The sequence below is a fragment of the Chenopodium quinoa genome, unplaced genomic scaffold (assembly GCF_001683475.1).
Source record: "Chenopodium quinoa cultivar QQ74 unplaced genomic scaffold, ASM168347v1, whole genome shotgun sequence".
NCBI lineage: Eukaryota > Viridiplantae > Streptophyta > Magnoliopsida > Caryophyllales > Amaranthaceae > Chenopodium > Chenopodium quinoa.
This window is the reverse complement of record NW_018745617.1, coordinates 3,468,059-3,481,320: the sequence shown is the minus strand read 5'-3', so window position 1 is coordinate 3,481,320 and position 13,262 is coordinate 3,468,059. Positions and strand designations below refer to the sequence as shown.

At 34.4% G+C, this 13,262-nt stretch overlaps 2 protein-coding genes across 6 annotated transcripts; one reads left to right on the top strand and one right to left on the bottom strand.

Moving 5' to 3' along the window:
- The first annotated feature begins 309 nt into the window (after positions 1-309).
- On the top strand, positions 310-6,686 carry LOC110716736 (uncharacterized membrane protein At1g16860-like). The gene is made up of 5 exons (XM_021895369.1): positions 310-465; positions 1,440-2,386; positions 3,327-3,482; positions 5,405-5,616; positions 6,152-6,686. The coding sequence occupies exons 2-5, from the start codon at positions 1,511-1,513 to the stop codon at positions 6,342-6,344; spliced, it is 1,437 nt and encodes a 478-aa protein (XP_021751061.1). The 5' UTR covers positions 310-465; positions 1,440-1,510; the 3' UTR covers positions 6,345-6,686.
- Positions 6,687-7,168: 482 nt separating this feature from the next.
- On the bottom strand, positions 7,169-12,844 carry LOC110716646 (probable acyl-[acyl-carrier-protein]--UDP-N-acetylglucosamine O-acyltransferase, mitochondrial). Of its 5 annotated transcripts, none has more exons than XM_021895292.1 (11): positions 12,382-12,844; positions 12,203-12,279; positions 11,905-12,029; positions 11,625-11,733; positions 10,422-10,514; positions 10,221-10,337; positions 10,027-10,110; positions 9,709-9,813; positions 9,066-9,152; positions 8,842-8,981; positions 7,169-7,624 (listed from the first exon to the last, which is right to left on the bottom strand). In XM_021895292.1, the coding sequence occupies exons 1-10, from the start codon at positions 12,470-12,472 to the stop codon at positions 8,868-8,870; spliced, it is 1,002 nt and encodes a 333-aa protein (XP_021750984.1). In that variant the 5' UTR covers positions 12,473-12,844; the 3' UTR covers positions 7,169-7,624; positions 8,842-8,867. The 5 variants fall into 5 exon arrangements, 3 of the variants coding, with proteins under 3 accessions (XP_021750984.1, XP_021750983.1, XP_021750985.1); XM_021895291.1 differs by having other exon boundaries at positions 7,175-7,624; positions 8,842-8,987; XR_002510551.1 differs by lacking the exon at positions 7,169-7,624 and having other exon boundaries at positions 8,945-8,987; positions 9,066-9,194.
- Between the last annotated feature and the right edge of the window lie 418 nt (positions 12,845-13,262).

Below are 13,262 nucleotides of genomic sequence, written 5' to 3'. Positions count from 1 at the left end.
TGTTTACCGATAGAAAGTCTTTAATCAGTGAAAGGAGAAAGTGAAGGAGAAGAAGTAAAGAGGATGAGTGAAATTGCAGTATGTTATTATTATTGCCTCATATGACACCCTATATATATAGCTAATACTTCTATACTAAGAGTACAATTCAATCATGCTCATATATTGCCATATAAATTCACAGGGGTTGGACTTATATGTGCATTGCAACATCAAATCAATGATTGGCATTCACATTGTCTTCTAACACAACATTATTTTTTAAATAATTCTATTGCATATTATCAATGATTTAATTACTGTATTTGTTAAATAAAGTAAAAAAAAAAAAGGAAAAAAAAGGAAAAAAAAAAAAAGCTACCTACCAAAAACATAGATCTGTCCTCTTTCTCTCAGTTTCCATTGAAGCGCACTCAACCTTCTCCATTGAGGCGAAATCTATCCTCCATTGAAGCAACTTCTAAGGTAAGATGTTTCTTTCTTCTTCTAATCTTCCAATTTCAATCCCAGAATCTAGGGTTTTATCCTTACTTTTATTCTCAGTACACTCAATTTAGGGTTCTCCTTTGCTCGATTAGTGAGCTATTGTTTATAGTTACTGAACTTGATTTTGTTGCTATAGAAGAAAATTACGAGCTTAATTTGTTGTTTGAATCAAATTTGGTGGATGAAACTATGTAATTGGAGCTTTTTTCCCAAAAAATATGAGTTTAATTTTATAATTGAATCAAATTTGGTTTTTATTGTGTTGGAGTACCCTTTAAAGTTAAGATCTGGGCTAAGGGTGAGTGCCCATTTTGCCCCGGCTCGGGGATGGGCCTGATTTGTGGGTGTGAAATTGATTTTGAATGTCGATGCAATCCCCGGATCTTTGTTTGTGGGTACATTTTGCTGTTTAACATGAGTGAGAGTGGTGTAGTACTGTAATGGAAGTCATATTTTTGACCCTGGGGTAATCTTTTGTTCATTATGGTTGTGAGAATATTGCTAAACTGCTTGAGTTTGTGAATCATGTATCGCGCTTTTGAGTTATCCGCAGTCTTGCTTATGGATAGGTTTAGGTTGACATTGTCAATTTCAACAACCAGAATCAGAACAAAGGGTCATAGTTAGAGAACATTATTATAATATTATCAAGGAAGACTATACTTTTTCTTACATGATCTCCAATCCGTTAGCATTGTTAGTAGAGAGAGGAGGGAAGATGGTTCTGGGATGTTTTGATTCTTCCGTAGGTGCTTTTTGAATTCAAATTAATTAGAAGGTCTCTCACGAGACCTGAAAATTTTACGAAACTTGCCAGACTAGTTATTGTAATTAGACTCAAGTTTCTGTAAATTGTTTGGGCCTGATAATGTCTAATAAATAGTTTTCATACTCTTCCGTGGATAATTTTTGTGAATGACTATTAGTTGACCGATCAAACTCTTCTTATGCAGTTTCTCCATAATATTTTGACTCTTTTGGAAGTGGTGTGTGTACCTTCTTGGTGATCAAAGAGATCAGCCTGATGGGTTCTCGGTTCCCATCCCATCAGCTCAGTAATGGGCTTTATGTGTCAGGACGCCCGGAACAACCTAAGGAAAGGCAACCTACCATGAGCTCAGTGGCCATGCCTTATACTGGAGGTGATATCAAAAAGTCTGGGGAACTTGGGAAGATGTTTGACATACATGGAGATGGGTCAAGGTCACGTAAATCTGGACCAATAAGCAATGCCCCTACTAGGACTGGATCATTTGGAGGAGCTGCATCTCACTCTGGCCCAATTGTACAGAATTCTGTGAACAGGGTTTCATCTTCTAATGTTGGAGGTTCTGGTTCAGCTTCCATGAAAAAATCTAATTCTGGCCCACTTAACAAACATGGTGAACCAGTGAAAAAGTCTTCTGGCCCTCAAGCTGGTGGAGGTGTTTCTCGGCAAAATTCAGGCCCTCTTGCGCCAATCCTTCCCGCCACAGGATTGATAACTTCTGGACCTATTTCATCTGGCCCCTTGAACTCATCTGGAGCTCCTCGAAAGGCATCTGGTCCTCTGGAGTCCACTAGTTCTATGAAACATCATGCTGCATCAATTGTACACAACCAGGCTGTGACAAAGCTCACTCAGGAGGATGAGTACTCATTCCACAAGAGCTTCCCGAAGCTAATTTTGTGGGCAATGGGTCTTTTGTTTGTGATGGGTTTTATTGCTGGTGGTTTTATTCTTGGAGCTGTGCACAATCCAATTCTTCTCATTGTCGTGGTGGTGCTTTTTAGTGCTGTTGCTGCTGTCTTCACATGGAACACATTCTGGGGAAGGAGAGCTATCACAGGCTTTATTGCTCAATACCCAGATGCAGAGCTTCGAACAGCGAGAGATGGTCAATTTGTCAAAGTTTCTGGGGTATGTGAGATCTATCTGAATGCTACAAAAAGCTATCTTTTTTTTATCATTATTTTTTTGCGTGTTGTCAGCATTGGTACACGGACTTCTATTTTTGGGAACTAAAACCGCAGTATTTTCTTTTGATATTCTTGAATGTAACTTAGGATGGGCATTAGATTTGTTTTGCTAAACAAGAATGTATTTTGGCTCTTTAGTTAAAGGGATACATAGTGTTGATAATTTTGCTTTAATGAGTATGACATGATGTGGATTTTTAGATATTTTACTAGTTAGTGATTGGAATATACTTTATGGTGGTTTTTTTTTTTTTTTTTTTTTTTTTTTTGTCAGAAACTGTATTCTTTAAAGATACATGTTTGTTGAGCACATTAGAGTGAATGAAAGTTAGGGACGTATGGTATACTTCTAAGTTATGCAGTTAGCATTGTATTTTCCTTGCTGAAAAGGGTGTACTATTGTAATTATACAAAGCAGTATGACAGGTGAAGCTGTGGAAGGGAACATTGTTTTCTCTTTAGTAAATTTTGGGGAAAACGTCTAACCTGAAGAAAAGAACTGAACAATAGAGTAAACTGAAGAATAAAAAGAAGGATGAGTGATTGATAAAGTACAAACTGTCAACCGATCTCAGTTATGATGTCTGCAGGCTAATCAAAAGTCTTTTCAACATGTGGTTTTCCTTTTGAGTTAACTTTGTTGCTGATTCTGTTTGATAGCTTTTATGTATTGAATACAGTTTTTTCCAAGTATTTTAAATCTATCTAAACAGAACTTTAAGAGTTTTTGAGCTCTTGCTGTTTTGTGTTTTGTTTTTGATTCTGAAATTCTTGCTGTTGTGAGAAGTTCAATATCTCATGAAAAATATATGCTGTTTTATGCTTCAGTTGGCATTGTTTAAATTAGTTTTTCTAACTAAATTAATCATGCTATTGTGAAGGTGGTAACATGTGGAAATGTACCTCTTGAGTCGTCTTTCCAAAAGGTTCCACGGTGTGTCTACACATCAACTAGCTTATTTGAGTATCGAGGTTGGGATTCAAAAGCTGCTAACCCCAGTCATCGGCGTTTTACGTGGGGCCTCAGATCGCTAGAGGTGATAACATCTTTCTTATTTGACCTTTTAATTTGTTTCCTTAGCTTCTTCACTGCTTTCCTTAGGTATAGAATTATAGAAAAATCTGGCTATTGTGTGTATATGGAGAATTATACTTTCAACACCCTCCAGGATTGTGGGCTTCATGTGGCCTTGTAAGCCGCTGCATGATTTTTGATGGTTTGAGGATTGACAATTTTTTTGCGTGGTAACTATTGAACCCTTTTTTTGCACATTTGTACGGATCCCCTTGTGTCTATTATGTTGCTAAAGTTCAAGCCATTTGCGTTTTTTATTATTTTTTATTTCATATTAATAGACTTAATTGTGTTTCCTGGTATTGACTTGAACTTAACGATTGAAATAGTTGGTGCTACTTCATTGAACTAATGCTAATGTTGATCCCAGGGTTGCTCTAACTTGCTTGTTGGCATCACCGTCAATCCAGATTCTGATTGAGGGCATATCTAATAGTTTATGAATTGGGTTTGTAGTTCCATAGGAAGAAAGGTTATCAGGTTAACGATTCCATAGTAAATTATGATACACCTAATTTGCATGCTACTGTTTATCTAAATGTCTAAAAAAAAAACCCCTCCTCCCATTTCAAGTCTCAATAAAAAAATTCTGCCGCTTTTTCTCTCTCCAATGTATTCATCTTTGTAAAACCTAAGTTTGAATTTTTTTTTTGGATTGAGGGAGTAGTAATCTAGTTCCAATTCTAGAATACTAAAATATTTCATGTATCTTTAGGTAGATGCTGAGAAGTTATTTTCTCCTACTATGTGCTGCCTTTTTATTTTTCACAATTCTTGACTATAACTTAGTGAAACATTGGAAGATCTGATATATACCCAATATTTAGTGACGAAAAAAGATCTGAAATACTAGTAATTACTTTTAGAAGATATACTCATTGTTTGTTAAAAACAAAAAATCTGAAGCTCGTTTTATTTTCAAATACTTTATTTTGCAACTGATTGGTTTTGATGTAGATTATTTCGTTGAAGGTGCCTGCATTATATATTGGGTTTGTAGAAAATTCAAGGTGAGTTGTGTTTCTTGCGTTTGTATCAGAACTCTATATATTTAGTGGGGAAGTAAAGTGAATTAGCAGTTAGCACCAGCCTATTTTTGTGCACATCTTCTTCCAAATGTTTGTTTGTTAAAAAGTGTCTATCAACATTTTTTTTATATTTTTTTTGGCAGTTATATGTTAGGCTGTGCAAGTAAACCTTTGTTTTCTTTGAATTATATGGATTTCCGGTAGTCTTCTCTAAAGAAATTGTGAAGCTAAACTAGAGTTCAAATTACAGCATTTGCCATTGATGGAAAAGCCTTAGAATTAGAACAAACTTGGTGTAGTCATTGAACTTGTTCTCTTTTTTCTCCCTAGAATTTAACTAGTGATGACCAGGCTTCCATTTGCATATTGGCTAGTTGTGAATAAGGTGTAATTAAGGTAGTTTCTGTAAGATTAAGATAAAAGCTGGTTAGTGCTAGTGCCTCTACTGTGCATGTTTTTGTTCAAACAGCTATGATATCCAGTCAGGGAACAAGCTGTCTTGATTATCATTCTCTCCTGATTTGTTTTAAACTCAACTGAAAACTGAACCAATTCTAATTCTACGCCCCTTCTGTGCTTTGTTTGCAAATAAAGTTGCAGACTGACGTGAGTGTGTGAATGCACAGATCAAATGCTTTGTGTTCTTTTGTGACATAAATTCTCTTATCAGAGGTTCTAAATTGTGCAAAATTGTTGTGATTTTATTTGCAGTATGCTTTTTATCATGGCATTGATGCCAGATTATATTCTTTGTTTCAGTCAGCATCTATCTTGGCTTAAGAACATATGAACGATTTTGAATAGCAATACATGTTAAATTTTTTTAATCTATTCTGAACTTGATTTGTCATTGCAGCGGCATGTGGTTGATTTCTACATTTCTGATTTCCAATCTGGGTTAAGGGCTCTGGTCAAGACGGGCTATGGTGCTAGAGTGACTCCATATGTTGATGAATCTGTTGTCATTGATATCAATCCATCAAACAAAGATATGTCACCTGACTTTGTTCGGTGGATATCTGAAAGGAACCTCTCTAGTGATGACCGTGTCATGCGTTTGAAAGAAGGGTAGGTACCTATTTTCATAAATGCTTTATTCAGAGGGTGTTACATTTTTGAACTACTCTGAAATTTAGGGTATTACTTTAAAATTGACTAGTGGTTTATTCGGACCCTATACCTGCTGCTGTTACTTCAATAAATCCTTTTTTTATACGGAGTATCAATGACAAAAATAGCTTAAACACTCAAACTGTCATTTTGCAAAATATATACTTCCTCCGTTCTTTTATTATTGCACCACTTGCCTTTTTAGGAAGTTTCACAAATATTGCACCATTTCCTCTTTAGGAAAAAAATTATTTGTGTTCACACTACAAATACCCAACATACCCTTGTTTTTTCACACTTACTTTTTAGTTTATCAATATGTCACATGGGCAATTTTGTATGTTTACCTTTCTCTTTCTTACTTTTTTCCACTACCAAAATATTTGCACCCAACCTCTATGGTGCAATAATAAAAAAACGGAGGAAGTAATATTATTTGAGCGTCTCTGTATTGGAGCTATGTAACATGTTTGGTATTATTTTATTATGATAGGTACATCAAAGAAGGTAGTACCGTGAGTGTGATGGGGGTTGTACAAAGAAATGATAATGTGCTAATGATTGTTCCTCCTCCTGAGCCATTGCCAACAGGGTGCCAGTGGTCTAAGTGCATACTCCCTGCCAACCTAGAAGGTATTGTCTTGAGATGTGAAGACACCTCAAAGATCGACGTTATTCCTGTGTGAAAGGGTATTATTATATAGGAATCTCACAATCATGAAGGTTCTGCTATTTTGGAATATTTGGTGATTTGTTTAGTGGTGGTGGTGGTTGTGATGTTCGTATTTTTTTTTTCTTTTTTGTTAATCTCGTGTGTATAGCTTTTATATGATTCCTTTTCATGTTATGGTTAGGGTTTTTAGATATCTTTTGTAATTGGGAAATGGTATGGGTGTTATAATGCAAAGGAAAACCGTATTATGCCCGCGGAAATTTGGGTGATATGTTTAGATACGTTTCAAATTTGAACATAATTTTGAGTAATATTGTTCCCTATTTTCACCGAGTTAATATACTTTATTGCTGTATATGCCTGGTTCACCAATTTTGTTGGTGATCTGTGTAAGAAACAAAGCTGATCTTCTTTGTTAGTGTATTATTTGAGAAATTCTGTAATATTTTCTTCAAATTAGCCTCCCCTGGCTTGAACTCTCAGAATGATCTTATTTTTCTGTCTCGTCTCCAATTCTTTTCACCAAGGTCTAAAAAGAAACGGCTATCAGCTTGATATATTACTTCCTCAGTCAAACGGCTTGTATACTCGTTATGAAGTCAAACAGTTTTAGTGCACATAGACTTGTACAAAAGAGGAGTATACCCAATTTTATCAATTATGTTTACACCAATTTTATCAAGATTTATGTACATTAGTGTCCATAGAATATTACTCCGTATATGTTTTCGTTTCTATTAGCTCACCAAAGACTCATAAAGCTTTCATTTTTTTCAAGTCGGCGAGATAATAGAAAGTTTACCATGTAATTACTAATTAGTGTACAATGTACATGTAATCTTGGCTATGACAAAGACATATTCACCACTTGAATACAAAATCCAGCTACCCAAAAAAAATGATGCATAAATCCAGAACACAGCTGTAAATTATAGTACAGAGTTGGTCACTACTCTACCAGCTTTGAAAATGGTACAAAGCTGCTGTCATATTCATTTACCAGATAATCCACTTTCTGTCTTATTTCTCTATCTCCTAACCAAAAATCAGTGTGTCAACTTACAAGCAGTTACAACTTACATCAACAAAAATACTGCTATCTTTTATCTGCAACTACTCAAAAATTAGCATCTCCTTGAGAAGTCTCAATATGCTTTCATTGTCCTACACAGCTCCATCCTAATGCTTAGGCAGCAAGGGTGAATATGTTTATCAGAACCTGCTGAGACGCATGTCTGTGGAAGACTTTCCCAGGCAACACACGGTCCAAAGAGATACACCGAGAAAGAATTCCTGGAAAATAACAAGCAATCAAGTATCACTACTTGCTCAAATGCATTTAAAAAAACTATACATTGAAGAAAAAGCCATCACATTTCCTAAGATGGTGGTTGGTGATTGACATATCTAAAATATACTTCCTCCGTTCTATTAATATTGTAACAAGGATAAAATTACGCATTCCAAAGCACATTTTATATGCTAAATATCTATAATTATATAAGAGTAAAAATTATAAAAAGTTGATATTGTGAAAGTATTTTATGAGACGAATCTACCAAGATCCCACATGAATATAATTTGCTTAACGTATAAATCATATTATATGGTCAAACAAGAGTGATGAATAGTGCAAAAAGTCCATTGTTGCAATATTAATAGAGCGAAGGAAATATAGTAATATCTTACTAGGGTAGAGTAATGCAATGTGGGAATAATTCAACTATTATAGAGGGCTTTTTTAGATTAAATTTTCTCACATCCTTAAATACAAGGGATTGAGACAATGTGGCAAATAATTCTCCACAGAATATTATTGAAAGTCAAATAATAATGCAAATTGAAGTTCCTTGAGCAAACTATGACCTCATCACCTTGCTCAATTTACAAACAATATAAAAGACATTTACAAAATAAAGGTTGTAATGTTGACTTTTGAGATATTACAAATCAAGGCATCAACATGTATTACATGCATATATTACTCAATCCATCCCAAAATGATAGGCTACATTTTACTTTTGCCTTTTAGTAACAAATTTTTCTAAACTTTGACAGTTTATTTCTGATACAATACAGGTTATATGTCGTCCTCTGGCCATTTAATTTGGGGATGAATGGACTAATGGAGTACTACTCTGAGGTCCTATTTCTAAAGCAAAATTCTTACACAAAGTTGTCAAAATTGAGATGTTATGCAGGATGTTGCAGATTAGGAAGTCCCAGAAATCAGATTAGATCATTAGAGTTAGAATAATTGTAGTCCACAAAGAAACAGAAATTCAGATTGCATGCTAAGATCTTCTGGATAGGTAACACTAAAAAAAAATAAATGTTTTTGAGATATGGTGCATTATTGGATTATGATGTGGTTAGTTTTGACAGAATAAGAATTATGGTCTGTGTTGATTCCCTAGAAGAACTTTAATCTGAAGCAAGCAGATGCTTGAAAGAATTGATAATTATACTTTAAATTGAAGCAGAAAAATTAATCCCAAGAACTAGCTCACCATGAATTATAGGGAAAAGAATAAATTCAAGATGCATTCCAATGTCTATATTTACATATTCCGCGACGACTCTCAGAAAAGGAATCATGTATAGATTGCATCATGGAGCATACGACAGGAAGTTGACCCAGTTCTTCATGCTGCTCCTGTGAAAATGTTATCAGTTAATGGCACGCTAAAGTTTTAATCGATTCAGAAATAGCCCAAATAGGGAGGAAAATTACCAATTCTTTGAGACGATCTTCAATGCTCCCGGATTCAGTGTCAGTAGGCATGAAAATCTTGCGGTAGGCAGCTCGCAAGCCCTTAATCTAGATCCTTGCCAAGTGGGATGATTTACATTCATTATTGTTCTGAAAGATTCAAACTATTGTGATAACTAATGATATAAAATTTTACTCAAATACCAGACAGCATAAACCTAGAAAAGAAAACTATTATCTCAATGCTGTCACGAAATTTATTAACCACAACGTGAGAAATGATGCCAGGAAATAGACAGCAAGATGTTCCACATGCTCATATAAAGAAACTAATCGAGCTACATACATCAGATCTCCACGAGGCCTAGCAAACAAGAATGAAGCTAGCTTGCAAGAAATTTTTTATCAGTAAAATGTTTGTTTAGAAAAAAAAAAGTGCTTTTTTTCCCAGTATCAGTAAGCAAACTAATTTACCATTTACAACAACTGCCATAGGAATGTACTGAAATCAGCAACATATTAAACTGGTCACACAGATAAAATTATGGAAGGTTTTATTGCTTTTGTAACATCAGTTCATTCTTAGGCAGAGGCACCAAATCTGTAATAAAATTTTAACATACACATGTACTGATTTTAATTAAAAACCTCAAACCTAACTAACCTCTGTGGCAGAGAACCCACGACGTCGCAGGCCTTCTAAGTTCAAGCCACGGAGCTCAGCTCTGTCACCAGATACCATCATGAATTTTGGAACATCTTGAGTAACCTTAGAAGGATACAAGTATTAGAAACTGCATCTTGGGATAACTACAAGTATGCACGCTCTTGTTAAGGCATAGTGTAGCTGATGAAAGGGCTAAAATGCATCAAGAAAACCAGATAGGTATCTTCAACTAGTTTTTAACACCCTATGTTCTATGTCTAACGTTTACTATAAGCTTAAAGATCAATATCTTTGAATAAGGGATAAAATACATACCACTGAGCCACCACCAATAAAACAAAATGAGCCAAGGTGGCAGTACTGATGGACAACAGCTGCACCGGCAGTGTGAATGTAATCCTAATTCAGGTATTTTGACAAAGTAAAATGAAACTGTTGAATTTATATACTTTGTATGAAATACAGGACGAAATGAAAATAATTAAAATCAAATTAGACGATAAACTCACTTCTACTACTATATGTCCTGCCAACAAGGTATTATTTGCCAGAATGTTGTTGTTACCAATTTTGCAGTCATGAGCAACATGACAGGATCCCATAATTAGATTATTATGACCAATGATCTGTAGTCATGAACAAAGTGTGAATAAAATAGCAAGGCAATCAAAACAAAATGTCTGTGATTGAAGTAAAGTTGCACTCCACACCGTCTGCTCATCTGGCTTGGATGATCTATGAACAGAGCTGTATTCTCTTATCTCATTATTGTCACCAATGTCAAGAAAACATTCATCCCCATCCTGAAATTATGTAGAAGGATAAGTCATAAGTGTCACATCTTTTGTTCCTGCTGCATTTTCGCAGGTAAGAGCAATGAAAAAATTGGCAATACAAGGCTAACCAAAAAACAAAGTTCATGCATGCAACAGATATCACAGTGCAAAGACTGCTTTACTGAAAATTTCTTTAATTAACAATTAAAGATTAAAGATTGACCTGATCTACAAAAGGGGTGTCATACTCCTTTGTCTCCAAATCTCAATCCAAAATTGAAAGGAGTAAATCACGACTGAATATAGTTTTGATAATTAGGACTATCATGTGATATTTATAAGCCTAATTCTGACTCTAATTTGAAATATAATTTTCAAAACAAGTTCAATATCCTATTCACAAATTGTCTTTCTTAACAATAGCATAGGGCTTGAAGGCCTTTGTTGAATTCATGGCAGACAATGCTGTTACAGATTTTAGAAAATAAGATCACTAGTTGAAAATTGGATGATGAAGGTTTACTTTCCATAACATTTTTATAGATGAAAACTAAATATATATATATATAGTCATGGTATACAACGACGCATCCACTACTAATTTCCTGAAATCACAATTTTCATGCTTAATATATGATGCTTCTTTTAGATATTTTAGTACTTTAAAATGCTCTTTGCGTAAAGCATTACCAGAATCTACTGCACACTAATTTCAGAACTATTGAATCTCATAATTCTTGATTCTATCATGAAGACCCTCCACTAATCCTTTGTAAAATTACTGACAATCATCACCACCTAAGGCGTCACAACACTCGAAACATCTCCAAACTAAAATAATATGAAAAACCAAGTATAAACAACTTAACTAAACAAACATCTTAATCTAGGCTTCACCATACATATCATACATATACATAAACTTTAGTAGCATCAATCAGTCAAAGCCTTAATCCCATAAGCGGGGTCGGCTACATGATCCAAAAGTGATTATTCCTTATAGTCATAAACTTTAGTAGCATGTACGAAGAAATATAATCGGACTTCAGAACTCAGGAAAAATCAAGGCACATTGAGTCCAAAAATGCAATACCAATTCCAATATTGTTACAACATTAAGAATTAACAAATAAACACCTTATATTTCAAGTCTTGGCACTTTACTCCGACAATAGCATGATGTCCAATAATGTTGTTTGATCCAATCATAGTCTTCCCAGGAAGATCATCACCAACCACAGCACCACTACCGACATTCCACCAAACATTTTCAATTAAGCAATAAAAGAAAATCACCATACAATAAAAAAAAGCATACATTAATACTACACTACATATTTTAGTCAATGCATTGCACGGGTTTAAACCTAGTAATCACAAAAAAAAACCGTCAGAAAAGAAATAAATAAATACTAACGTCATAAGAATACAGTTATCACCCAATTGAGAAAATCCAAAAATGTGACTCCCAGGATACAATTTACAGGCATTGCCAAGTTTTACTGACGACCCAACTGTACAAAACGGCCCAATTGATACACCCTGCCATCAATCATAAAAAAGAGCATCCTCCATTAATCCGATAATTCTCCATAACGGGTACTCCCTCCGTTTCTAAAAATTCTTCCAAACACGAAAAAACTTTTAGAGATGGCGAGAGTATAATAACATATATTGTACTTAATAATAAAACAAAAAAATAATTGAAAAACAACCTGACCAAGAGTAGCATTGGGATGAACAATAGCAGTTGGGTGGACAAAAGTAGGGTTCAAAGCATCTGCTGCTGCATCTGTAAATCAATCAAAGCAACCCCAAAAAATGTTAGAAATTTAGGAAAAAGAAGAACCCAGAAATCAGGATTTGTTGATGAAGTTAGAGTGAGTAAGTTTACTGGAGAGAAGTCTGAGGAAGGAGAGTGAAGGAAGTTGGAGCAGTGATGTAGGAAGTGTGTTGATGTTGCGAGGTTTGCAAACCCACCTCATTTTTTATTTTTTTTTTCAAGTCTGCAGATTTTGGTTGTGTTTTTGCTCTTTTCAGTCAATCTCCCTCGTTACTATCTTTCTTTTTCTTCTCCTCAAATGTTTTTTAAGTGACAATACAGAATTTTAAAATTAAAAATAAAGCTTTGACCTTAGACCATTCTCAGCAGTGAGGAAAAAAAAAACCCTCTCAATCTCTCTCTACCCACTTTCTCACTCCTCCCATACAATTTCTCTCATCAAATGTTTTTTTCACCACAGCAATGAGGAGAAAAAAAACCTCTCATCACTTTCTCCTCCACTATTTTTTAATTTATTTTTTAATTACGTTTAAAAATAATTTAATAAAAATTTATAATTACGTTTAAAAATATTAATAATACTAATTGGAAATTTTTTTTATAAGAAATAATAATAATAATAACAAGAAGAAATTGGAAAAATATGTTAATTTCTCTAATTTATGGGTTTTTTTGAAAGTATATCAAAATGCATGTCTATTTATAGAGAAAAAAATTTTATGGTCGTTGGTGAATTTTTTTTTTTTTTTAAAAATAATTACAACGGTTATATTTCAAATACAAAATATAACCGTTGTAAAAAAACAACAAAAGCAGTGGGGGCCACATGTTACTGTTCATCACCAAAAGCCCTCAACACTTGAGGGTTTTTATTTTCACTCATCGGTGAGTGTTTTTTCACTCACTGATGTAGTGTTCGGATTTTTTTTTAACACCCTTATTTTTACTCGTGAGGGCTTTTCTCCTCACTGCTGGGAGTGCTCTTATTGAGT